Below are 27968 nucleotides of genomic sequence, written 5' to 3' on the forward strand. Positions count from 1 at the left end.
ACTGTCAGCTTGTGTTTTGGCTTTTCCTGCCTGAAATATCTAAGACAACCACTGGAAAAGCAATGAACTTGTTCACTAAACATTATAGTCAAAGTGTTTGCTGTACTTCCGTCTCATTTTTAGGTTTTTAGAGATCTTCACACTTTTACTGTCTCATGAGGCTATCTCAGTGAGTAAAATTGACAACTGGTTAGCTGTCTTGCCCTATGCTTAGCAGTTATTGTATAGAGTCCACTTCCTTCAGGATTCTCAAGTAAGTGTTATCTGGTTTCTGTGCATCTTATCCACCAGTCCAGAATTTTTCCCTAGCATAGTCCCTTTCCTCTTCAGGGATATTCCTATAAAGGACTTTAGATTAGATTGTCTTTCTGATTGACATGGAAAATATTTTTGGTTCCTTTGTTTTGTGTGTTTAAAGCCCTCACTGTCCTGATGATGCTTATCTTGGCAAGTGATTTGCTGGCTTTGCCTTGACAGGCAGGTCGGAGAGAAACTTATGTTCTGGATTGATGGATCTGAGGCACAGAAACTAACTTCCAGGTAAGAAATTATCCTTCAATCTGTGTATGGTAGGGGTACTAGATCGAGAGTATTAGTATTTTCCTTGACTGTTCATATTATTTTCTCACCCTTTCCCAGCATCCACTGTTAAACTGCTGACAATGATTTCTTTTCTGTTCTGCTTTGGAGGAGACAATTAAAATATGACCTGTACAGCATCTAAAATTATTCTTTCTTACAAAATATGCTATTTAGATTTTTAACACTTTTACATTACTTGATATTGCCCAGCTGTATCTTATGTATTTATGGGAGCATCCATCCCCATATCAAGTATCGCTAATAGCCGATTGCAGGATTATAGTATTAGAGATTGATTCTAATTTTTTTGTATAAAATTATAACAAGTTATGACTTGGATTACCAGTAGACCCTGTGTATTTCTTCAAGGCTGCCAGTTTCATTGTATCCTTATTTCTTAATAGTTTGTTCACTCACAAACTAGCACTAGTGCTTCTTTAGTACACTTGACTAATTTCCTGAATATCACCACCTATCACTCATCTAATCATTTTCCTTTCAGATGGAAGGAAAAAACCTGGGTCTAAACTGCTGAATATTGCTTGACGGAGTATAAATCAGCCACAGTCAGCAGATTTTATGTCATTTTGCTGAACTAGGAACAAATTGGAAAAACAGTGCTGTATTAGCATTCAGATTTATGTCCCTCAAGCTTAATCCTTTTGCGATAAATCGAACTTTGTTTTAAAACAATTTATCAATTCTAAACATGTAAAGAACTTAGATTTGAGAAGTTGTTGGAAAAAAACACTTCCCTAGTTGATTGCTGGGCCTCAGTTATTAGAAAATATAGAATGCCTTCCACTTCCACTTCTACAGGTTGTGCCAATGGCATGCTAGTAAGGTTCTCTTTCCATTTCATTCCTCCTGCTGCAAGACACACTCTGGTGTCTCCTTCAGATGTACGCCTTAGCCGGACGGTCTGGTGAGATGCTCTCTTGAGACCTGAGCAGAGGCGTAGCGAGCGCCCTCCGTACCCTCCGACCGGAGGGGGCCCCGCAAGGAAGGGGGCCTCTAAAAGTGGCAAAATAAATACCGCATTCCAGTTTCTGCATTGTAAGGGGCCCCGCCCGGACATATGTTCGGAGGGGGCCACCGTTCGGAGGGAGCCACGTTCTTTGTTGCTACGGCCCTGGACCTGAGGCCAGGACTGCTTTCATTTTTGAGACACAAATATTCCCTATTTGTGTATTGAATTTATAGTATGATGATAACTCTTAAAACTGAAGCTTCTGCATAAACGTTCTATTGAGGTTCCAGGGGTTACTGGCTTTTTTTTTTTTTTTTTTAATGGGAAAAATTAAGGACCCTTTGCTTGTTTTTCCTTTAGTATTGATATGTAAGGTTTCAATTTGTCCCTTTCTAGTTTAAAAAAAATCAAACCACAGCTTGTATCCATTGTGCTAAGCCTTGAAAATTCAAAAGATCAAAAACAGCTTTTGTATATGAATGTACTGCGAAATGTATTTCAAGTTTTTAATTACATCTATAATTTTCGTCTTTCAACTGTTGTGGACTATCTTGCTGATAAGATAGTGACATTAATGTGGTTACAGTCTTACAATTTCTGTGCTTTAAAGCAGTGGTTTTATACACTACAAAGTGACTGCAAAAATGGTATTCTGAAGTTTCATGGTTGTGTCTCAATTATTCTAGTTCAGACTTGCTCATTGTTAAAAGAATATTTTTTTTCTGCCAGCCTTAAACTCAGACTTAGGCTCTGAGAATAAAGCTGGGTTCTTTCCTTCTCAAGCATCATCATCTGTAATAAAGGTACTGCAGGCTTTAGCCAAAGTACAGGTGTGCATGTTGGAGCATGATTGGGTGATCAATCAAGAGTTCCCTTGTGCTTTCCTATGAAATGCAATTCCTGCAGGCTTACTGCAGCAACCTGTAGGAGAGAGTTTTAATGTCCAATGCCTGGATAACATGCCCAGTTTCAGGTTGTGTCCCTGATCCTGGCACAGGTAACATCAGGGTGGTAGTGCCTGCATATTCTGAGGGTCAGTGGTGGCTGACCTGTACTTAATTTCCTGGTCTCAAGTCCACATAACGCCTGTCAAATACCTCCACCAGTTTCCTTTGGTCCCCGCAATTGAGGTTGGATTTCTTTTCATCACCTTATTATCTTGGTCCTTATCTTCAAGGCTCTTAATGGTTTGGGCCCAGGATACCTAAACGATTTGCTCATGCTTCAGGAACTCAATTGCTGCTGCCTCTGCCACTATAGTATTGTTTACTTTTAATCTTGCATCAACAATGAAAAAACCATGCTAATTAGAGAGAGAACCTTCTTTTCAGTATCCGTATACAAAATGCTACCTGCTATATACTTAGAGTATCTTTTTTTTTTTTTAAACATACTTCTGTAAGGGCTTCACCTGTGCACCGTGAAATGTACTGTTGTTTATTTATGTAGACCTATTACTGCCTTATTGCTGTTTTCCAGAACTTTCCTCCCCCAATTTTAAAACAAAGGTGCTCATCAAATTTTTTGAATATAGGCAACTTACTTTGCATAATTTTGATATTTTTTCAGTTTAATAATGATATGGAACTAGTCTGAGGCTTTCCTATTCTATATGTAAAAATTACTAGAGAGCATGTTAGTCATGATGATAATGTTATCTTGAATCCAATTTAGATGTATCCTTGTATAATATATTGATCTATGCCTGTATTTTTATTACTCCACTACAACCACATTCCTTTATATACCCTAGAAGGCAGAAAATAGAGAGATACAGTAAACGTTTTATATTGCAATGAAATGGAAGTATGATTAGACTAACTTTCTAATTTCTTTTTGACCTATCTAGAGAAGTTGGAAGTTGCACCACCATCCCCAGGACAGCTGAAACATGGTAAAAGAAAAAATATACTTATTGAATGTAGTTAATAGTTGTATATATTCTTTGATTCCTCATACTTGAAATACTTTGTCTTATTCTCAAAACTGTGCAGATTTATTCTAACTCCTCCTTTCATTAATGGGAGCTATCTACATATTTTCCTTAATGACTAGTGAGAGAACCTACATATGGAATGGACTGAAGTATTAAAAAAGTATCTGCAACCACCGTGCTGTTGTATCATAATACTCTAATTGGGGAAATGACCAGATATCTTTGGTGTGTCTTATTGTCCCTAATGTCTAGTTTACCCACACCCCAAATACAAATTATTACGGTGTAGGAAAAGAAATTCAGAGCCAATACAGAACAGTGTATTGGGTCCGAGCTGTGTTGATACGGTAGCATTTATTTATTTATTTTGCATCCCACAGAAGTAGATTATCATCTGCGTGTGGAGCGGTGGTGGGGGACTAGAAAATAAAAACTATAAATATAGGTGTTGACTACTAAATTCTCAGAAATTTTATCCAACACTAATATTTATACTTTTTATTTTCTAGTCCACCACCACCACTCCACACACAGATGATAATCTACTTCTGTGGGATAAGAAATAATTTACTCAGATACCACTTCCTGCCAAAAAAGAGATTCACTGAATCTTAACACCTAACATTTTTAGCCTAACCCCAAACCTACATCTATAGGAGAGAACGCTGTGCTATAACCAGGCTGACTTGACTACTAAATTCTCAGAAATTTTATCCAAGTCAGCCCGGTTGTAGCACAGTGTTCTCTCCTCTAGATGTAGGATTGGGGTTAGGCTAAAAGTTTTAGGTGTTAAGATTCAGTGAATTTCTTTTTTTGGCAGGAAGTGGTGTCTGAGTAAATTTATTTCTTATCCCACAGAAGTAGATTATCATCTGTGTGTGGAGCGGTGGTGGGGGACTAGAAAATAAAAACTATTTGTATATACTGGGTTGAAATAGTTTAATTTTTTAACTGCACTTACATCTGCTTAGTGTTGATCTTCCATAAACACTTTAGCAAACAGATTTACTGGCAGGAATGTTTGCCAAAGCAATTTATATTTAAGCAAATATTGCAGAATATTAATGGAAAGGAAATTTCAGATTATCAAAAGTATTCATGCTGTTAGCCTGGAAAGAGTTACTCGCATGCAGTGACCAAATTGAGTACTTGAAACAGGGAACAAATACATAAAAACTTTGTGAATTATCTGTGATCAAAATGAACAGGGAAAAAACCCACCCCACTCCAAATTATTCTTGACAAATTATGTGTTCAGCTCTATTTATTATCAGAAAGAATGTAAGTACCTTTTTCTTGTACATCAATGGACAAACACACTACTACACCCTTTTCTCTTCTTTAGTTGTGTAAATTGTTTGTAGTGTTACTCATTCAGGGACCAATCTAAACCCTATTGAAGTTATTAGAATCTCATTGACTTCATTTAAGAGTTTGATAAGGCCTTTGCTGTACAGATCCATAGTTGGCAATATAGATCTTGAAAGGCACTGTAGTGTGTCACACTTAGTGTTTTCTATCGATTGCCTTCTTAATGTCCTCAGTGTTCAAGCTTGCTAACGTACCAGATGTTTACAAATCACAATCCACTACACATTTTCAAATGCTGATATGAAGAGAGAGAGTTTTTACTGTCATTTAGTATAGTTCCAAAATTCCAAACTAAACCTTAAGTATTTGGGGGCAAAAATTTTTTTTATTCAAGTATGGTATTTTAGTTCCAAAAATTGGATTACATCTAGGTGCCTCTACTGGGTAGTATGAGTTGACTGTACCATTCACATTTGTATGATCCTTTCGGTTTCCCTTCAGTGTGAAATCAATACTCATAGGTTTTAATTTTTCCCTTCTTTCTTTCTCTATCTCTTCCCTCTCCCCCCCCCCCCACATGTGGTTGTACCTCTGTATGTTTACAAAATAGTGTAAATTTTAAAAGAGCATAGATTTTAAGATACTATTGGGAAAAAGTGCCAAAGGGCAGAAACATTGGGAATATGCCAAAAAAAGATGTTAAAATGAGTCTATTCCCCACATTTGTTTTTTACGTTATATGCGTTATTCTTCAATTCCCTATTTAATATTTATATTCTAGTAGCACCCAGAGTTTCTAATCAGGACTGAGGCACCACTGAGACAGGTGCTGTATATAAATACATACAAAGACATATTCCTTTCCCCAAAGTGCTCACAAGCTAAGAACTATTGGGGCAGAAGAGATGGGAATGATAGCAGAAAGAAAGAATTGTGCTGTAATGAAAGCCTACTTATTGAAGGAATGTACTCGTGTCATAGCCCATACCAAGTTTCCACAATATTGAGTTATATCAAGTGGCATTTTCTTCTCTTGAACTATCAGAGGAAAGGTGAGGGGTAGAGAAAAAGGGAAGGGTTGGGAATGCAGAAAATGGAGATGAAACTCAGTTCTTCAAGCAGGAAAATGAGGAACAGATTTAAGTGTAGAAAATATGAGCACTGGCCAAGAAACATAAAGGAAGACATACTCCTTGATCTGAGGAGTTTACAGTCTTAAAAAAAAAAAAAAAAAAAAAAACACCACAGCTCTAGGAACATGTTAAGGACGCCAAGATAATGTAGATAACTATAGACCCTGGCAGGGCCTCCGAGCCTGGGCTCCAGCCTCAACTCAAATGTCTACACTGATATTTTGTAACCCCCCAGCCCGGGATAGCTGCAGCCATGCTATGGGTCTTCTATTGCAGTGTGGGCATACCCAGTGAAAACAAAAAGATCAGGACAACGAGACCAAGCTATATTAAAGCAGCCGGGGAAAGACTACTGCATGTGTCTGTCTTAATTTGTCTTTTAAATCTGATGTCTAGCAATTGAAGAACAGTTGAAACTTAGATTTATTTAAATTAGTGAACTCAGCTATAGATTCTTATCTCTTATTACTCATTTCTTCCAGTGTTCTTCCACAATGCAATACCTTTTGTAGGGTTTGGATTCTTGGATAATGCAATTATGATTGCTGCGGTAAGTTTGTTTTTATGTCTCATTTTGATAAAGGAACTGTAGTGTCTCAGATTAAATACACATTTGATTTCCAGAAGACTTTTTTCTACCATGTTGCTAACTTCAGTCCCATTTTAGTACTTCCACTGGGAATATTTTCACATTTTATTTATTTATACAGAATATTTTCTATATATATATATATATATATATATATATATTTTTTACTTTTCAGAATAGTGATGTTCATGTCTGAAGGGGCAAAATTAGAGCTGATCTTATTTTGGCTTGGTTTGAAAAGAACTTGCTTTTTTTCCCTGCTCTTAAAGATCCGTGCAGTGTGAGCAGTCTAATACACCTCTACCCCAATATAACGCAACCCGATATAACACGAATTCGGATATAACGCGGTAAAGCAGCACTCCGGGGGGGGGAAGGGCGGGGCTGCGCACTCCGATGGATCAAAGCAAGTTCGATGTAACGCGGTTTCACCTATAACGCGGTAAGATTTTTTGGCTCCCGAGGACAGCGTTATATCGAGGTAGAGGTGTATGTGAAGAATCCTTCATTCTGTTGACTGACACTGGCTTGTCGTGTGACATTAGACATGTCATGAAACATGTTTTACTTATAAAATGGTTATAATATATCATAGCACGCAGGAGTGTTGTGATGCTTAATGTTTGTAAAGAATGTTTGTGACTTGCTGATAAATAGATATGCTGTAAATGCTGTTGCTTGCTTTTTATTACAGTATTTTATTAATCTAGGTGGGTTTAATTGGAATAACACTTTCAAATATTTCTACCTAGTTCATAGATTCCATGGTCAGAAAAGATCATTGTGATAATCTAGTCTGAACATCTGTATAACATAGGCCATAGAACTTCCCCAAAATAATTCCTAAAGGCAAAATAAACTAGTGGAGTGGGAACAAGAGTAGAGGCCAAAAAAATCTTTCTTCTAATCTTGTACATCAATGGACAAACACACTACTACACCCTTTTCTCTTCTTTAGTTGTGTAAACCCCTTAGGGGGTTGGGCATGCTACATAATCACATTGTGTCATCTTCCTCAGATAAAGCCCTAACTAGCTCATGTGGTGCTGAGTATTTATTATTTTGATTAGCATTTGAAGATGTAAAAGTGTTAGAATAATTATAACATGTATTAGTTTTACATTTGGTAATTAAAATAGGAAATTAGTGTGCTGAGATTGGGACTCTTGTTTTCTGATGTCCATTAGGTAGCCACTGTGAAACAAATATATAGTATGAAATGAATAACACTTTCAAATATTTCTACCTAGTTCATAGATTCCATGGTCAGAAAAGATCATTGTGATAATCTAGTCTGAACATCTGTATAACATAGGCCATAGAACTTCCCCAAAATAATTCCTAAAGGCAAAATAAACTAGTGGAGTGGGAACAAGAGTAGAGGCCAAAAAGATCTTTCTTCTAATCTTGTACATCAATGGACAAACACACTACTACACCCTTTTCTCTTCTTTAGTTGTGTAAACCCCTTAGGGGGTTGGGCATGCTACATAATCACATTGTGTCATCTTCCTCAGATAAAGCCCTAACTAGCTCATGTGGTGCTGAGTATTTATTATTTTGATTAGCATTTGAAGATGTAAAAGTGTTAGAATAATTATAACATGTATTAGTTTTACATTTGGTAATTAAAATAGGAAATTAGTGTGCTGAGATTGGGACTCTTGTTTTCTGATGTCCATTAGGTAGCCACTGTGAAACAAATATATAGTATGAAATGAATATAGGAGGTATTAAATATATGAAGCAGGGACCTGGATTTAAGGGAATGGGAAAGGCTGGAAGGAGATGTTTTGGTCAAGTAGAAGTTATGGTATTACCTACCTCTGTACTTCTAAATAACGAAGCAAGCAGCCATCAGTCTGTTATGTTAAGTATGAATGTTCTTAACTTATTGCTGACAATTAATGCCTCAAATAATGACAAGACAAACTTTTATTTTCAGGGAACCCAAATAGAATTATCGATTGGAGTTGTCCTGGGAATAACAACTATGGCAGGCAAGTAATATAAACACAATAATAAATGTAAACCAAAATGGCAGATTCCTTCAATCTAGACTGAAAATGAGCCACATGGATTTGAAGCAGCTGCTCTTTGTTCCATAATTGAATCTTGTTTATAGAGAAACAACTCTCAGTTGTTAAAAGTAAGTATTCCATCTACAGTAATGGAATTTTCAGCTGAAATAGCCTCCAAAGATATTGATAGATTGCAGTTGTTGTGTTACTTTTTTTTTTTAAAAAAAAGTGGCATTTGTGTAGGAAAGCTGTAAACCACCAAGGGCCTGATTCTACAAGCTGCTATGTGCCTGCAACTCCAAATAAAGTACACAGGAGTTGAGGGAACTCACCTTGCAAAATCAGGCCCACAGTCTATAGCTTTTAAGTATGTTTAAATGATCTTGTCTGTTTACCAGTATTTGCAACATGTTATTTAATTCTGTCCTACTGTTTGAAAGAAGACTCTAAAGTTCCAATTGCAGAGAAAACGGCACTTAAATGCTGACATGAAAGTAGGGGTGACTTTGTCTTGTATAAATCCTAGATGTAATTCTTTTGCAAAATTCTGCTTTACTACAAAATTATCAAAAGTTATTTTTGTTTAACTCATTAACGGTGGCCAATGCCAGATGCTTCAGTGGTAATGAACAGAACATGGCAATTATTGAGTGATCCATCCCTTGTCATCCAGTCCCAGTTTCTGGCAATCAGAGGTTTAGAGACACCGAAGGCATGGGATTGTATCCCCAACCATCTTAGCTAATAGCCATTGATGGATCTGTCATCGATAAACTCAAGTAATTCTTTTTGAACCCAGTTATACTTTTGACCTTCACTGCATCCCCTGGCAAGGAGTTCCACACATTGACTGTGTGTCGAATGAAGAAGTACTTCCTTATGTTTAAACCTGCTGTCTGTTAACTTCATTGGGTGAACCCCTAGTTTTAGTATTTTGTGAAAGAGTAAATAACACTTCCCTGTTCACTTTCTCCACACCATTCATGATTTTATAGATCTCTATCATTTTGGAATGCAGAGTGTATAGTTTCTCCATCTGGGTGTTCTCCTCAAATACTAGTTAATAGGACATAGAATGAGTAGTTTCCTTGTTTGTTTTTAGGAAAATACACATTAGCAACAGGAATTTAGTTATAAATCCAATAGCATTAGCAGACCTTTTTGAATGACTTTCTTGACGTGGCTAGTATAGACCTAGAAAGAGTGCTCAGTTGGAAAATGTCAAACATAAAAGACACACAAATGTGACTAAAAATAGTGCCATGCTCTGTAATTTTCCTTACTGAGTCCCTGTTAAAATGTGAAATACTGTATCGTCAAGAAAAACTGTTGATTGAGAGGGAAATGGTGTCTGATTATGCCATGTTGATTTACTTGTTATGTGATTTTTGTGTGTGTGTGTGTGTATTTATTTATTCATTTAACTGGGAAGAAAATCTAAGTTAATTAGAACTATCCTTAAGATTAGTTTGGCAATTTAAAGCTTTTTGTTCTGCTTGTCCATACAAGATTCAATATGCATGTTGGTATACACTGACTGAATTACCAGTCTTAGAAATTTTTACACCAGATCTGAAAAAGTTGTATCTAGGCATTGCCAATGGCATTTAGTAACAGACAGGCAAAGCCTAACAGGGGCTTTATGGAGGCACTGTGGTGTCTTTAGTATTTTACAGTCCTCATGGAATGCTTTGTGACCACTCTGTGTTGGATAGACTTACAGCCTTTACATTGGCCAAGTGAGCTGTTGTTTGATTTAACAGATACCCCCAGCACCAAAATACATGTTATACCGACTGTCTGAATTATCTCCTTTATTTTTACTTCTGATATAAAGAAATAATAATATAAGTTTCGAAGTTGGAGTACTTCCTGTGGTTTACTTTCAGTGGTGTGTGTACTCTGCACATGTGGGACAGTGGCCCAGAAGGCAAGAGGAATTGATTTGCCTTGGGTAGAATGACTTTTAATGTTAATTTAATTAAAAACAAATCTAACAACAAAAAAGTAAACCTGCTTGTGAGTTCTGCTCTTGCAACATAAGGGTTTTAAATGTGTGTAATGGAAACATTACTCTTTCAGGCCTGTATAAAATATATTTTCTCAGAATAAGAGCTAGTCTACATGACCGTGCTACATCGGCACAGCTGCACCAATGCAGTTGTACCACTGTAGCGTGTCTCAAAGACTCGCTGTGCCTATGGGAGAGCGCTAGCCTGTCAGCATAATTACTCCACCTCAGTGAGAGGCGGAAGTTATGTCCATGGGATACCACTGCCTTTACTGGAATATCTGTCATACCTAGCTATACAACTTCTAGTGTGAGTGCTGCTGCTTCTGCTAACTGACTGGAAGCCTTTTTGTGTGACTCAGACTAAGGACTCCTAGCTCCTGTGTCAGATGTACAAAGTTAGCTGATGGCTATGGCCATTGTTAACTACAGTCTGAAAATTTGTTATGCCGTGTCCCAGGTCTGAGTGAATTTCCTGAATTTAATAAATTCAAGAAAATAAGTGCACCACCTATGATGTTAAAGCTCTGCTAGACCTACTGTTACAAATTGTGCTGCTAAAAGAAATCCGAGTGCAAGAGAAGAAACTTAATTCTGGATACTCATGCTATATATCTTAATTATTCTTTTGTCAGTGGGTTTTGTAAAATAACGCTTTTCTGTTTCTCAATCTTTCAGCTGCTGCTTTGGGAAATCTTGTTTCAGATTTAGCTGGACTTGGGTAAGTCTGGATTTTACTTGAAGTATGTTATTGCCTGATCTCAAAAAAACAAAACAAAAAACCCCCACCCAACAAAGCTTAATGTACTGTAGAAATCCCTTTGGGTGTTTCTAATTCTTGAAATGTGTATTAACAAACCAGATACCCATAAAGATACCAAAATAATTGCCCTTCTCTCCTTGTGTTGCTCAGAAATAAAGCTGCGTTCTTCGAATTACTGCACATGTGGCTCTCAATTATGGTGTTCATGTGCCCCAGCGCAGGAGTTTGGAACATTTTCAGTAGCAGTATTCAGGAGGGGGTTGCCCAGCATGCCCTCATGCCCCCATTCCCCAAGTACATAAAGGGCACAGTGATCCCAACTGCCACTCAGTTCCTTCTAACTGCCTCAGCCAGTGAGTCAGAACAACTATGGGTGTGTCTACACTGCAAAGAAAAAAAAACCCAGGCCAACAAGTCTCATCACCCAGGTCAACTTGCAGGGCTCGCGGTACAGGGCCAAAAATAAAAGCTAAAAATTTCTGTGTGGGCTTTGAAACCCAGCGGAGAGGTGTGGGGGAAGCGAAGGGAGGGGTTGTGTCTTAGAGGCCCAGCTGGAGTGGGAAAGTCTACATTGCTATTTTTAGCTCCTTAATACAAGCCCAGGTTGGTTGACCTGGGCTCTGAGACTTGCTGGTGCGAGTTTGCTTCTCCCCACCACCCCTCGTGTAGTACGCAAAGTGTCCCTCTGTAACCATCTTATTATTTAGTAATTGGTCTGATAGTTGGGGGTTAATTTGTTTGTTTATATTTGTGAGTATATTGGTTATCCTTTCAAATAGCTTGTTAGCAGTAGTTGTTTTTTAAAGGCAGTAGCTTATGGCAGAGCCCAGATCTCCAGGCTTCAAGCCACGTCTCTCCTGGGGTGGGATCATTCCTCTGACTGACACCTGCGATAGATGCCTTTACTGTCTAAATGAGGAACATGGCCACGCTGAGTGAGTGATTTTGCAAGTCCTTCAAGTAGCGCACGAAAAGTAGAGGCAGTCCAGACTTTTTCTTATGGAAAGGTCTATGAGATCTGTGTTGGATGTTCACAACTTACCTCTCCAGTGCTCCGGTCAGCAGAAATGTGGCACCTAACGCAGGAGAAATTAAGACAAAAGAGACTCAGGAGTCCATCAGAGCAGCCAGGGACCCCTGCTGTCAGAGGACTAAGGCCAGGTCTACACTAGGAAATTAGGTTGGTATAACTACATCGCCCAGGGTTGTGAAAAATCCACATCCCTGAGCAACACAGTTAAACTAGCCTAACTCCCTGGTATAGACCACGCTAAGTTGACGGGAGTATTCTCCATTTGACGTAACTACAGCCTCTTAGGAAGGTAGTTTAACTACCCTGACAGGAGAAGCCCTCCTGTTCACTGCAGCGTTTTAAATGTAGATTTGCTCTGAGTGACTCTTAAGGGCTGGTCTACACTAGAAAACTGGGATTGATCTGCCTATGTCGCTCAGGGTATGAACAATCCACACTGCCGAGCAATGTAGTTGAGCCAACCTAAGTCTCTGTATAGACAGTGCTTCCCTTCAATTTTTCCATTGACGTAGCTACTGCCTCTTGTGGAGGTGGATTACGTATGCCGACAGGAGAACCCCTTCCATTGGAGTAGGTAGCGTCTAACTGAAGTGCTACAGCTGTGCCACTGTAGCGTTTCAATTGTAGACAAGCCCAGGGGTGACATGGCACAGCTGTACTGCTGCAGCACTTCAGTGTAGACACTGCCTACACTGACTGAAGGGGTTCTCTCATCAGCGTAGGAAATCTATCTCCCCAAGAGGCGGTAGCTAGGTTGATGGAAGAATTCTTCCGTTGACCTAGCACTGTCTTCACAGGGACTTAGGTCAGCTTAATAGCACTGCTCAGGGGTGTGGATGTTAAACTGACCTGCTTTTCTAGTGTAGGCCAGGTCTCCGTTTCGCAGCACCGAATCCTGTCTCTGCGGCTGGGAGGGCAGAGGAGTTCTTCAAAGGAGCTGTTACGCCAGTGCTGAGAGTGCAGCGGAGCTCTGTCGTGCTGCAGCACAGCATAAAGCTGTGACAGAAATCTTCCTCTTCCTCTTCAGCTAAAAGATCTCAAAGGAAGAAGAATTCAGACAGTCACCTGTTTTCCTCCTCTTTGGCACAGGCTTCAGCAGCACTCTCCCTTTCAGCGTCAGAGTGGTCAGGACTGCAGTCTTCTGCAGTGCTTCCCCTCGTTGGCACAGCAGCTTTGATCAAAGCCCCTTCTGGGCAAGTGTTTCAGCTGCTGAGGAAGCTTCAAAGCAGGGAGAGGCATCTACAACACCCTCACTGCAGGGACCTTTTTACAACTAAATTTGCAGTTCCAAAAGCTTCTTTTGTGTCTTTGCCAAACCTCAGGGTCACTCCAGATCCTAAATCACCAATCCTGGAAGTTCCCCGATCTTGGTACCAAACACATCCCTTCCTCAAAACGAAGCCAGGGTACCGCTAAAGAAAATTGCTTTGAACCAGCATGTTGATACAATTAAGGATTTAAGTCCCACTTAAATCCTTCCACCTCCTGTTATGGCTTCAGCATTAGAGGTTTCTTCATCCAAAGACTCTGACAGGAATCCTCCACCAAAAAGGAAATTGCACGAACGGAAAGAAAAAAGTCTTGGCAGACATATGGGAAAAGACCTTCCTATTTAACTGAGGATGCTAATTATTACTATGCTCCTTGATTCCCTCCACTTCTTTCCATATGGTCCACAACCATGGCCATATTTGTCCCTCATGGCCTCAATAGTTGCAATTTTGAGGAACAAGTTCTCCCACAGTATATGAAATCTATTCATGAGTCACCTGCTACAAACTCTTATAATTCTGATCACACTCCTCATGAAGTTCAAGATGCAGAGGAACAACAAATTGTAAGTGATGGTGAAATACCAGCCCAACAGGACAATTCTTCTAATCTTCTTTCTTACCTGATGAAACCATTTCATAGGCTACACCACTTTCAGCTGATGATTTTTAAATCTTTGAGGAATCATTGAAGTATATGACAAAAACACTAGACGTTACTATGGTGACAGTTCAGGAAAAACAAAAACTTTTTGATATTCTGCAGTCAGCATCCCAAAGCAGGTTTGCACTACCTATTAATGAAGGAATATTGGATCCAACAAAAGATCTCTGGGCTACCTGTTTCCATTTCAGCTATTGCAAAACACGCTGATCATAGATATCAGGTGCCCTCCAGGATTTGAGTATCTTTACTGTCACATCATCATCTCGCTTCATCACCGCTGGTGGTTGCTGCAGCCAATGAACGATCAGAACAGACTGGAAAATCTATCCCTGAGGAGGTTGGATTTTTTTTTTTTTGAAAGAAAATTTACTCTTCAGCATTTTTACAGATCAGGATAGCAAATTATCAAATCATGCTAAATATGATTATGTCCAGTGGGTAGACTGTCGGAGTTTAAGGACAAATTGCGCTCAGAGTAAAGATGAGTTTAAAGCTATTTGTGAAGAAGAGCAGCTTATTGCTAAAACCTCTCTTTAAGCTACGTTAGATGCTGCTGATTTGAGTGCTTGTTCAGTGGCTACAGGTATCATGATGCAATGCTTACCATGGTTCTCTGCATCAGGTTTACCAAAAGAAGTGCAAGTGACAATTGAAGATTTGCCATTTGATGGTCAGAATCCATTCAGTGCCAAGACATGAATCTCTGCATTAATTAAGACTCAAGTTGCACATTCAGGTCATTGGGTTTATATAATCCTTCTTTCAAAAAGAAATTAGTTTCATCCTCAATTTTCATTCTCCAGATATAGGAATGCCCAATATCCTTCTTTTTCATATTCCCGACACCAAAGGCCCTTCTGAACAATCGAGAAAGAAATCTAGATATCAGAAGTAATAGTCAATTCCACTACCCTCTTCTAGAATTACTCAGTTGGGTCAGACACAAAGACATCAAATTTGATGCTCTTTTACTCCACCCTTTGGCTCCCATCTATTTTATTTCCTGGAGGCTTGGTAGCAATCACCACAGATTGATGGGTCCATTAAGTAATCAAGGACGGTTATGCCAATTCAATTTCAATCCTTGCCTCCTTCCCACCACCCTTCCCAGTCCTTTTTCAGGGACCATTCTTATGTGAGTGCCATGCATCAGGAGATAGACGAAACTGCTCAAGCTTGGAGCAATAGAGTTAGTTCCTCAGCAGTCTATGGTAAGCTTAGCTTGCAAAGCATTTCTACCTGTCATAAAGAATTACTAAATCCAAGTTCTCGTGGACAATTCCATAGCTGCCTATTACTTAAACAGATGGAGGCACGAGATCAGGCCTTCTTTGCCAAGAAGCCATAAAACTTTGGGAATGGTGCATTCAGAATCACATCAAACTGACAGCTCTTCATCTCCCAGAAAAGAAAAAACGGTCTAGTGGCCTCACTGAGCAGGAAAATGTACTTATCTCACAAATGGGAATTTAAAAAATGCAATACTAAACTGATTTTTTCAAGGGTGGGGACTTCCCCAGATAGACTTATTTCCATCAGTTCAAAATAGGAAAAATGTGATATTTTGCTCTTGAGCAGGAAAGAATCTGAAATCTCTAACAGACGATTCATGATTTCTTGGTCACACTGTTTGAGGTATGCTTTCTCTCCATTTCCACTAATTCCAAGAGTGTTAAACAATATGGCAAGAAAAGACTTGAGTTATACAGGTGGCTCCGGCTTGACCTTGCCAGTTTTGATTCTCAGATCAAATGCTACTGTCATCAGTTTATCATATCATCAATTGATCACATTCACAGTTCTGGAAGGCCTGTTATCATAGAATCATGGTCTGAGTCTCCACTCAAATCCAGCCTCTCTGCCTTTCACAGCCTGGATGATATCTGGATGTCCTCAACAGACAGAGAGCATTCTTCAGACATAAAGAGCATTCTTCTTCAGAGTAGAAAATTATCCACTAGGGCTAAATACCCAGCCAAATGGAAACATTTTACTTTATGGGCAAGGTCTAAAGGTTATGCTCCATCTCAGTGTTCAGTTCCAATAATATTAGATTACCTCTTATCTTTAAAGCACTCAAGACTATTTATCTCTTCAATCAAAGTCCATTTGGCAGTGATATCTGTATTTCGTTCTCCAGAAGAGGGAGATACATTTTTTTTCTTATAAATCAGTGAATAGATTTATTAAACAGCTTGTTCCCATTTTTTTCCTTCTGTGAGAAAGATTGCTTCAATATGGGACTTAAATTTAGTGCTTTCTTCACTTATGGACATCTCCACTTTGAACCTTTATCAAATTGTCCAATTCATCTACTAACAGTGAAGGTAGCATTCCTGGTGCCAATTAACATCAGCTGGTAGAATAAGCATATTTCAAGCCATGGATTAATCCTCCATACACATTTGTGTATGGATTAATCCTCCATACACATTTTTTCACATGGATAGAGTAACTGAGACTGCATCCATCTTTTATTTCCAAACTACTATCAGATTTTCATATCCATTAGTTCACGCATTTACCAGTTTTTCCCCACAAAAGCCTCATTCTTCACCTGCTGAATCTAAATTACGTATTTTAGATGTGAGGTCCCTGTTATATTGCCTAGATAGCACCAGATCATTTCATAAAATGTCAAGATTTTTCTTTGCTTATGATGATTAAATCAAAAGGGATGGCTATTTCATCACAAAGACTTTAAAAATGGGTATAGCCTGTCTTAGAACTGCTTATGATATTAACAAGAAGAGACATCTGTCAAGCATTCGAACCACTCCACCAGAGCATAAGCTTCATAGATAGTGTGCTTAAGTCAGGTTCTAATATAGGAAATATATAGAACAGCTACCAGGTCTTCAGCTCATACATTTACGAAACATTATTAGTTAGTTACTGATTCAAGATTTGACCCCCATTTGGTAGAGCTGTTCTGCAGTCTCTCTTCCGATCAGTCCTAGCTCTCACCTCTTACAGGTAACTGCTAGCTAATAACTATAAGTGGGTTCCACATGTGCAGTACCACGAAGAAGGAGGAATGGTTACTTACCTGATAGTAACTGTGGTTCTTTGAGATTTTCTGCACATGTGGATCCCATGACACACCCACCGTCCCCACAGCTTAGAGTCTTATAAATGAGGATTCTGGGTGGCAAAAGGAACTGAATAGTGATTGAGGTTTCTGTGACCTTTGTGCCTTTGGAGGGGGCAGGGACATGGCTTTGGAGAGGGCATGCAGGGCACATGTGTGATGTCTACCGGACACTGCTAGTGCAAATGTTCCAAACTCCCGGGCTGGGGCACATGGACCCCATAAGTAGAATCCACATGTGCAGAACGTCTCGAAGAACCGCAGTTACTATGAGGTAATCTTTATCTTTATCTGTTTCTTACAGTAGCTGGAATTACGATATCTTTACTCACATTGATTTCTCTTACCGTTTCGGAATGTATTTTAGCCTTTGCTCCATTCTGAAAATATAGCAAAGTAGCTAAAGTTGAGCTTTAAAAGTTTTGCTGTATCCATTAAAAGGTATATTCACATACCTTGCAAATGATAAATAGAATTTGCACCCGTTGTTGCAAACAGAACTTGCGTTCACAAAACCCATTCATTTCAATGTGTTCTGTAGATGCAAATATGAAACAATTGCCTACTGGTAAGGGTTAGAATTGTGTTTGCACAAATGTTTGTACCTGCAAAATGTGGACCCATGTTTGTATGTATATATGTGTTTTTGTGCATGTCTAAGTGGAGACTCAGTAGAGACCCAGCTGAAAACTTGACCCTAAGGTTAGTTTATTAATGTTCAAGTTGCATTAATGTAATGAAATGGCCAGAAAGTGAAAAACTGTGTGCAGATAAGAGAAACATAACTAAAATGCCATAAATCCAACATTTTAATATTTTTCATGCTACGCTTTTTTTAGAGCAGTTTCTTAAAAATTTCCTTGATCATCTCAGCATGACATACATTCTGTGCTAGAATATGAAGTTGCCACCAGCAGTGTGTAGGGTCAGTATTTGAGACTTTAGGCAAGATCTTTGGATAGCATCATGTGCTGTCTTAGCCTCAGTTAGTTCAACACTGTCTCATTCTGGAAGAACAAAGCCCACAGTGAGAATCCTTTAGTGTTAGTATCTTCAAATAACTTTTCATATACAGGAAAAAATATGGAAGCTGTTATAAACTGTTCAGTCCTAATCTATAAACGTGACTTTGTTATAGTTTGAATAGACTCTGCATCCTTCAGTCCATCTAATGTAGTTTACTAGTGTGCCTAGACAGGTGAACTGGAACATCCCAACAATCTGCTTTCAGGCAGGTTTGTTCAGCTGGCCTCCATCTTTGGAATACACTCCTTTTTATGGTGTTTATTTCCAGAGGACTTGTGCAACCTAGAGCCCCATAACTATTTTCTTTGAGGCTTATTTGTCAGGCCAAGTGCTTCCCAAACTCACTTCCACCACCTTTACTGTGTAGCTGCCCGCTATCTGCACTGTGAAAGCAAAAAAAAAACTAACAGGAAGGAAATGCAATGCATAACAGTTCGTTAGCAAGAGTCAGGCTAACTGTAACCCTAATAACGCAAAATTTGTAAAAGCAAAAAATGTGTAAGGCAAGTAAAAAAAAAAAAACGGTGTAAAAAGTTGTTGCAATCTTGTGTAGATAATATGGAATGTAGACTAAGGCCAGGTCTACACCCAGCCGCTAGTTCGGCGGCTGGGAATCGAAGTTCTGGGTTCGATTTATCACGTCTGGTCTGGACACGATAAATCGATCCCGGAAGCGCTCGCCGTCGACTGCGGTACTCCAGCTCGGCGAGAGGAGTACCGCGGAGTCGACGGGGAGCCTGCCTGCCGCGTGTGGACCGCGTCTGAACCGCGGTAAGTTCGAACTAAGGTATGTCGACTTCAGCTACGTTATTCACGTAGCTGAAGTTGCGTACCTTAGTTCGAATTTGGGGGTTAGTGTAGACCAGGCCTAAGAGTCTACATTAGTAAGCAAAACAAAATATCAAAATAACCTATGTATAAACAAAATGCAGCTGTTGCTCATTATTGTCTGTAACAAAAGGTATAAATGCTTGCTGTAATTGTTTACCTGTTGAGAGACCTGTTTAGCTCTCTCCCTCTATGCAATTGATAGAGAAAAAAATAAAGTATCTGATTTGCTGTACCCAAACAAAAAGTGAGAACTCTGTTATTCTCCGACAGCACCTAACCATAAAAGTGAGACTAACCTCCAGATAGATAAGTTGGTTAAAAGCAAAAAAACGTTCCTAACTTGCATTCCTCTTCAGTGGGATAACACTGCACTGATAATACCAAGTGTTTCCCAGCAAGTGGCTAAAGTTCCAGACAAGCTTTGGAATATTGCCAAAGCTTTCACTAGCGGTAACAGGCTTTTAGAATCTCTACATAGAGAATTTCATGGTAATAACAATTTTCCCTTGGAAAACTGAAAAACCTGAAGAGTTGCATATAAACTAGTAATTCTTTGGAATAACTTACCTGTATTGGGAGGGGCAATCTACAAATACAGTGCCTCATACAATTTTAATATATTTTGCAAGTATTAATGTGCCTTGAGAATTACAAAAGTGATAGAGTGGGTGAGGTAATATCTTTTATTGGACCAACTTCTGTTGGTGGAAGAGACAAGTTTTCAAGATCCGTGTAAATACGGAAGCTTGTCTCTTTCACCAACAGAAGTTGGTCCAATAAAAGATATTACTTCACACAGCTTGTCTTTCTAGTATCCAGGGACCAGTACAGCTATAATACTGCAAAAGGCTAAATAGATAGTTAACTCTGTGAAGAACTTTTCTCTGAAACCCTTATTTTTTCAGTTCCATTTAAAAAAAGGTAACTTTTGTTTGCCATGTAGTTACTTGTATGATAAGGGTTATGGTAAATATGCTGAACACTCAGAATTAAAATGGAATGTAACTTTTATTTTACAGTTGTACTGTTACATTTTAAGAAAAAGGTATATAAGAGGGGGAAAGATGTCTTTAGACTCCAGACTTGAGTAGTTATCGGTGGTAAATTAGTATGTGTGTGACTTTTCAGCTTTCTTTTCCATAGGAAAAAAACATATTGAACATTAATTTCTGCCTCAGCAACTGATTATTAAAGCACAAATATATATGATATGATAGAATGTTCCATGAATAATTGTTGAGAGGGAAGCTCTTATGTACTGGATTTTTTTCTAGTACTGAAAAAGACATTGCTAAATGGTGAAATATTTTTTTCATAAATGTTACTGTAAAATGTGCCAAACTATAATAACGTCCAGGACTTATTACGTGAAGGTTTGGTTTTTTTGGAAGGCTTGACTAATTAGGGAGTGAATTAGTCAAAAGTATTCGCTTACCATGTAAATGTGAACTTTCAAGTCTGAATATTTTCTTCTATATGCCAAACTGGTGGGTTAGCAGTACAGCATGCAAGAAGAAAAACTTTTCAGTATAAGTTAGTACTACTTTTGCACAAGTAATTTAACTTCAGTTGTGCGTTACTCCAGCTAATATATTTTCAAATCCAAAAGCCTGAGTACTACTAACATGTGGCTCTTTTTTAGTCTTGCAGGCTATGTTGAAGCTCTGGCTTCGAGAATGGGCCTGTCAATTCCTGATCTGACACCCAAGCAAGCAGATATGTGGCAAACGCGTCTCAGTGCACACCTGGTAAATATATTTATGTATAGTTTGTGTGTACTTTTCACTGGTCATTAGCAGGGATGGGCAGAATCTTTTTTTTCTCCCCCAAATATCAAATACTTAGCTTTTGGTATTTGGTAAATACTAAATATTGTTGTGTCAAGTTGAGGGGAAGCAGATCTGGGCCAGGGAGTGGAGGGGAGAGGGGAGGTAGATCTGGAGGAGTTTGGATGATTAGAGGCAGGCTGCAGTAGGGATAGGGGTGAAAAATAGCCACACAATCTGCATATGTCTGTGAACTCTGGCTGTGATGGTAAGATTAGGTGGGTAGTCAGTCAATGTGACGGGTGGCAGTACTTGTCCTTTAGAAAGTTTGGTATCTATATTCATTGTCCGTGTCAGACTTATTAAATGCTTTCTGGCAATATATCTGCAGTGTGTACAGAACTAATTCCAATCCTTAATTTATATATAAATCTGTATATGAAAAAATACTTTCCTCTAAGTAAAATGTGCATGTTAAAGGAATATCCACTACCTAGACTTAGGATAGAAATCATTTTCAGAATTACTGGATATTCATCATCTTACAGAGAGAAAATATTGGCTATTTTATTTTATTAAAAATTGAAGTATTTGATATTGACTCATTTAAAATGGGGGGAATTAATTGCCACAGAAATAAACTGACAAATTTCATTGTGATGAAATAAATGCTACAGTTGCAAGCTGAAGGAAATATCCCAGCAAGAGCTGAAAAAGTAATGTAGGAATAGTTTACCTTGGTGGAAATTAGGGTAAAAAAAATTACAGCATTTATCTAGGAAAAGTAGTTATGGAGAGGTGTGTGTTTGTATGTAACACCACCAGCAGCAAAAGAAGCAATGAATCCTCTAGCCTTAGGTACAGGTACCTAATGTTTTCAGTGGCACACTTGTCAGCCTCTAGCATTTAGGGTTTTCCTATGCTAATTGCTAATCCCAAATGTTAAAATTGTGAGAGTCTGACTCCTGGAACTTTAAACGAAGTTAACTGTAGAGCTACTCTACTGCTCTTCCTACACATCTTTTTGTAAGATCTCATTCATTCACATAGATTCAGCTTCCATTCTCATGCTGATGACTCTCAAATCTGTTTTTCTGCTGTCTCCGTCTAGCCAATCTGGCTTTACAGCATCTCTCTTTGACAACATCTTCTAGGTCTCATACCATCAACTTAAACCTAACATGGCCAAAATTGAACTCACTATTTTTCCTCCCAAAACCTTCCCACTCAACCCTTATTTGTCACTTCACAATATGACCGTATTTTTTTTGCTCAAAGCTCTAACCTGCACATCACCTTTGACTTCTCCTTTGACCAAGACATGTGGGCCCAAATCTTGTGGGTTCTTCCTCCATAACGTCTGTCAAATCTGACCTACTTCTTTGTGTACATGCAGCAAAATCTTACAGGCCCTCATCTCCCATTTTGATTACAATAACCTCCTCTTCTCTGGCCTCCCTGACCCCTCCTTCACTCCCTCCCATTCCATTCAAAGTGCAGCTGCTAAGGTATCTTCCTTGCCTGTCATTATGACTATGCCACCCCTTTTTTGAATCCCTCCACAGTTGTCATCTTCTCCATCACAAGAAATGAAAGTTCTTGGGCTCTTGTTCAAGACCCTTCACAGTACTGCCCCTCCCCCCCTACTACTTATTCACACTCTCTTCTTTTATTATGGTGTGTATCCAACTCTTTGTGCCTTGCCACTGCCAGCCTTGTCCACTTGCATATATATATTCCTCTCCACCACTCTTTGTATGTTGCCTGACTTGGAGCCCCAAAAAAAAAAAACACCATTGAATTAATTTGACATGTTACCCTGATTGCTGTCCTTGCGTGTTTATATCTTTTTTTGTCTTCCTATATTGTTAGCACTTCATAACAGGGTTGGTTTCTAATTATGTGCTATTGCAGTGGCTAGCGTAATAGGACCTATTTCCTGATTGGGGGTGATACCACTGTGCAAATGTGTAGCAACTGGACTGTGAAAACCCTGGTAATTTCTCTCTATTTTTTTCCTTAGGGTAAAGCTATTGGAGTGACCATTGGCTGCCTTTTAGGAATGTTTCCTTTGTTCTTCTTTGGAGATGAAGAAAAAAAACTGGAAGAGAAAAATTAACCTTTTTACAATACAAATAAAAATGTAAACTAATGTACCTCAATTATTCAATTATGCTGTCAGAATATTTAGGAATTAACTGACAGCAACAATGTATAGACTTGGGAACAAAACATTCAGCATGTTTTATGAGTACACTAATTTATTGTAGCTTTGTCTTATTCAGTACATCTTTTTATAAGATACCATTTAGCTTTTTATTTAATGTAAATTGTTGAAATGTTTTCACTTATAGTAGCAACTGACGTTTACCGATTCCCTCTCACCTTCATCCTGTAACAGGATTATTACTTAATTGCCTGCTCTGGATGTACTGTGCAGATTTTGGGTTTCCGTGGCTGCTGCCTAACTTGTAAATGCATGCCAAAAAGGGTCCTTTTGCTGCTGCTCAGGTCCTCCAATCCAGACTATCAATGGGGCCAGTTGGCGGGTGATTTGGAATGATGTTATTAAGCATTCTTGCAGTTTTTTCCTTTGAGCCGCCATTTCATGTTGCCTCAGGATAGACCTGTTTCAGCTACCCCCCACGGTTTGGTTTGCACTCCTTCACAATTCTAGCTAATATTGCCTGCAAGCCATCCATTACACGCCATCACTTCTTGACGAGGTAAGTGTTTATAGTGGTGCCTTGTTACCAGGTTCTTCCTTCAGAGTTTATACACAGTCACCCATTTATTTTTTTTCCTGAAGCAGTATTTTGAGAATCAAGTTTAAAGTTAGTTTGTGGAATATCCCTTCTTTCATCTAACCACCTACTCAAATAAGTTACAGCACCTACTTCCAGTAAGCATAACTTTCCTCTCTTTCTGAACTTTAACCAAACTCCAGGAATTCCAGCTGAGCCCCTAATGGAGTAATTATGTGCTACTGGCAACTGGATCAAAACAATAAAACTGTTTTGTACAGAATAGCAGATAGGTTGAGAAGAGCTGTAGACAAGGGAGGGATGTCTTAAGATGAAATTGGAAAAGGAGAGTTATATTTGAGGTGATGATACAGGAAGTCTCTTCCAGATGAGTGCACAGGACAAAAAATGAGGTTGCTCCCTTATTGTTTTGAACACTTTGTGCAAAGGGTATGAACCAGTGCTGTGTCCTGTCCAAGAAGGATATAACTTGAAGATCGGTTTCAGTCAAATTAAATCAGATTTCAGTGTGCCAACTCTGGACACTTTCCAGATCTGCCAGTTCTACATGTTTCCCTGTAGACTACAGATTTTCAAACCATTATATGGATTTGTGGGGAAAACCTCAAATCTATGGGAAATAGTCTCTGGTTGTCCTTTCCTATTCATCTGCATCATGGGGAAGGAGAGCCAATTGGAGCTGCTACACAAGCTGATGGATAGTCTGGTCCTTCAGTCTGTGGAGCGCACAAGAACTCTGCTCCACTATCTATTAGCTGGGTAAGCAAAGGCTTGAGGGGTGGTGAAAGGCTCAGCTCTTTGCTCTTAGAACTGGCTGGGGAGTTGCTGCTTCCTGCCAGCTCTGCAGGAGGACATGCTCCCCATGTCCCCTTGACCTCCCCCATCTGCCTACGTGCATTTGCCCTCCCATGAGTCTCTAGCCCCTGACATCACCCTACCCACTCTGGCCCCAGCTTCCCTCTTACCTTAGGAGTCTTCTGGGACGGGCCCTGATGACCTGCCCCTCTCCTCCATAGGTCTTAATACGGTACCTGGCTGACTCCCTAGCTCTAGTCTTTAGGGACCTGCAAACAGGGAACCCATTGCCTCCCAAATCCCACAGAGTCCCACGGCCTTTAGAGGCAGGGACATAGCCTCCTAGGCACTGAGCTCTGCTGACTTCAATCATACTAGCCAGGAGTAGCTCTACCCAGTGGGTGGGGTTTCCATACCCACGTGATGGGAAACCCCCTGTTGCTGGCAAACTCCTCCTATGGGGGTGGAACTTTCTTCAGCAGCCAGGGCTGGAGCCAGCTGAGCTTAATGCCTGCAGAGCCAGGATGTGGATTAGGCAGTGTCCCCCACTTGGCAGTCCCTCAAACACTGGAGACAGTAGGTAGCCAGTCCTCCCAAAGGCACATAGGTGTGGGAGGCCATTAGGGGGAGTAATGGGGGAGAAAGGAAAAGAATAGGGAATCATAGGCCTGGGATGTTTATCAGGAGGGATGGAACTTCCACGCTTGGAATCCCCATCCTTGCCCTGGGCTCTGTCTATGAACGGTGAAGCCTATGGTATGCTTTCCCTCCTCTTGTGTAATGTGGGAGCTGGCTTGGTAGAGGGTTTTGTGGGTGATGGGATGACTGCATGGACTGAATTGGGTATGAGGTGCAAGGGTATGTTTGTGTATGTAATGGGTGAGTGAGATTGTTCAGCACAGGTGGGTGGAACATACATGGGTGTGTGAAGTGGGCAGGTGTGCATGTACAGTTGGAGGGTGGGGCTGCATGCATAGAATGAGTGGGTATTGTGTGTGTATGCAGAATGAGTGGAATGAATGCGGGGGTTGGTGGAGGATTGAGTTGTCTGGGTAGTATATGAGTAACGACGTTGGGTAGGAAGATGGGATGGAATGAAAGTGGGTATGAGATGAATGCTAGTTGAGATGTATGGAATGAATGTATGAAGTGGACATGAGTAGAACAAATGGACACGTATCTGAATTTATGCATATTTATGCATGTTCATGCAACTATAGCTAAATTAAAATCTACTGGGTTTTTTATTTGCAAATGTTTGCAGGTATGGTTTCCTCATTTAGAAACTCAATCTGGTGGTCTCTCTCAATCTTTCTGTTGAAAGCTATCTTAAGATGAATGAGTGCTCATGTCAAAAATGCTTATCAGGTGGTTTCTCTGTAGTCAAATTGGAAAAAAAAAATCAGTCTGGATTAGTGGATCTGATTTGCAGAATATAATTCACAGTTAAAACTAGACCTTTGTTTATTACTTTAGCTGTGAAGGCATTTATTGGAAAAGCAGATTTGTGGGTTTTTTCCTTTTTTTGCCTTATTAATTTTACTTATTTGCATCCCTGTATAACCTTTTATGTTTGTTGGTGAGTGATGAGTTATAGTTGCAATTACCATATTAAATATTTTTAATATTTCAGTATATGACCCATCTGTACTATAATCATAAATTCCTAATAGTTGCTTACAAAGAAGAGGATCCTCTCTATGTACAATATGGAAGAAGATACCAAAAGCAGGGTAGAGCTAGGGCACTTTATTTTGGCAGCTCTGCATCCTTAGATGAGTTTTTCTAATCTGTGGAAAGATAGTAACAATTACCTTAAATGCCATGAAACTAAGTGTTTTGTTTGCTGTTGGAAAGACTTTATTATTGCAGCCCTTATTTGTTTAACATGTTTGATTAGCAGCTCGCCTCCTTGGTGGTAAATCTGATCTCCCTCTTGACCACTTTCAGAGGCCCTGCCACAGCAGTACCAGCCCTTTAATCCTAATGGATGAAGAAGGAACAAAGAAATACTGTCAACTTGTTAATAAGCTTTGAGATAGTACTGATAAAGCAGTGTCTCAAAATTGCACTTCCCAGAAAAAGATGACTTTTCATAAACTTTCTGTTAGTATCCCCTTAATATGTAGTATCAATTCAAATGTCCCTTGTTGTAGGATAGTATAATCTTCCTTCCAGTATAAGTTTGTGTTTTCTGTGGTGCTTGGATGCTTTAAAATTGATCACCTAGTAGTAGTTGTCTTGCCTGGAAAGGACACTTTGATTTTCTTCCTCTGCTGCATATGTATTCAGTTCGCAAGAAGCTTTTCTTCTTTTGACTACTGTTCTTTCCTATTTTTTTCTTTACAAAGCTATAATTAGTCCCTTTTATTTTTTTTTAAGATGGAGAATACATAAAATGCATTTTGGATAGCAGTCAAATTAATATTTATCAAAGTGTAACATGTTGCTGAAGATAAGTACCATACTCTAATGTATGGTACTTTGCACAGAGTAGTTTCAGCAGTGTTTCCCATTACAATACTGGCATTGAAATTTTTAGGCAATACTCAAGCTTCTGTACTTCACTAACCGATTAAAATCGGAACACTAACTTCATTCTCATTATTTTTGAGAGCTTGCAAGAACAAATATGTAGCTAAATTCAGCTGTTGTAGTAGTGGTCATTTAAAATGACAATATTAAGTCCATGTACTATTGTTTATTACTTTGTGCATGTAAATTGAGTGCATTTTGTTGATACTGTATGGTAAACTATTGTTCTGCAACCAATGTTTTTAACAAAAAAAGATGAACTAAAAGATCTTCAAAGAAGTTAATGTGATTTTGTTTTAAAACTACTGAGCTGGCCAAGAAAAATTATAATGGGCAGGCAACACCGTGGTTGGAAATAGTCTTGGGTGTCTCAGACCAGCCGTGGACAGGGAGATCGTGAAGGTGACTCCCTACGTCTCCCAGGGTTTGGGAAAGAAATAGTTAATATTGTGGGTGAAATCCTGCCACCTTTGTCACCAGTGGGGAAGCTCTCACAGTTTTCAGTGGGGCTAGATGTCACCCTGTATGTGGGATGGCTCAACAAGGCTACAGGATTAACCCTTGTGTACCTCGGTAGTGAGAAAATAGGGGTTTGTGCCTATTCAGTATTGTGAATCTCTCAGCATGTGTTTTTAGTAAATGATCAATGGCAATCCTGAGTGCTCTGGCTCTGTTCTTAAAAACACAGATTTGAAAAGACCAAGCATATAACAAGAACTACCATGTTGTCCGTACAAGTTTTTTAAGAGACTTTGTTCTTACTCCATTCATTTATTTCTATCAGTTTTGTACTGTATGTAAAATGGGCCTTTAACATTAAAAACTTGGTAGACATGAAATTGTTTATATTCTGAAATGGTATGTCTTTTATT

At 39.1% G+C, this 27968-nt stretch overlaps 1 protein-coding gene across 1 annotated transcript in view; it reads left to right on the forward strand.

The window, feature by feature from the left end:
- Positions 1-23120, forward strand: part of TMEM65 (transmembrane protein 65) — a 54210-nt gene extending 31090 nt beyond the window's left edge. The window contains exons 3-8 of the mRNA XM_065399869.1: positions 3402-3446; positions 6415-6482; positions 8467-8521; positions 11232-11274; positions 20878-20983; positions 23025-23120. Of these exons, the coding sequence (XP_065255941.1) occupies positions 3402-3446; positions 6415-6482; positions 8467-8521; positions 11232-11274; positions 20878-20983; positions 23025-23120 (413 nt within the window). The remainder of the gene's footprint in view (positions 1-3401; positions 3447-6414; positions 6483-8466; positions 8522-11231; positions 11275-20877; positions 20984-23024) is intronic.
- The last annotated feature ends 4848 nt before the right edge of the window (positions 23121-27968 follow it).

This window comes from Emys orbicularis, chromosome 2, assembly GCF_028017835.1.
Source record: "Emys orbicularis isolate rEmyOrb1 chromosome 2, rEmyOrb1.hap1, whole genome shotgun sequence".
Lineage (NCBI taxonomy): Eukaryota > Metazoa > Chordata > Testudines > Emydidae > Emys > Emys orbicularis.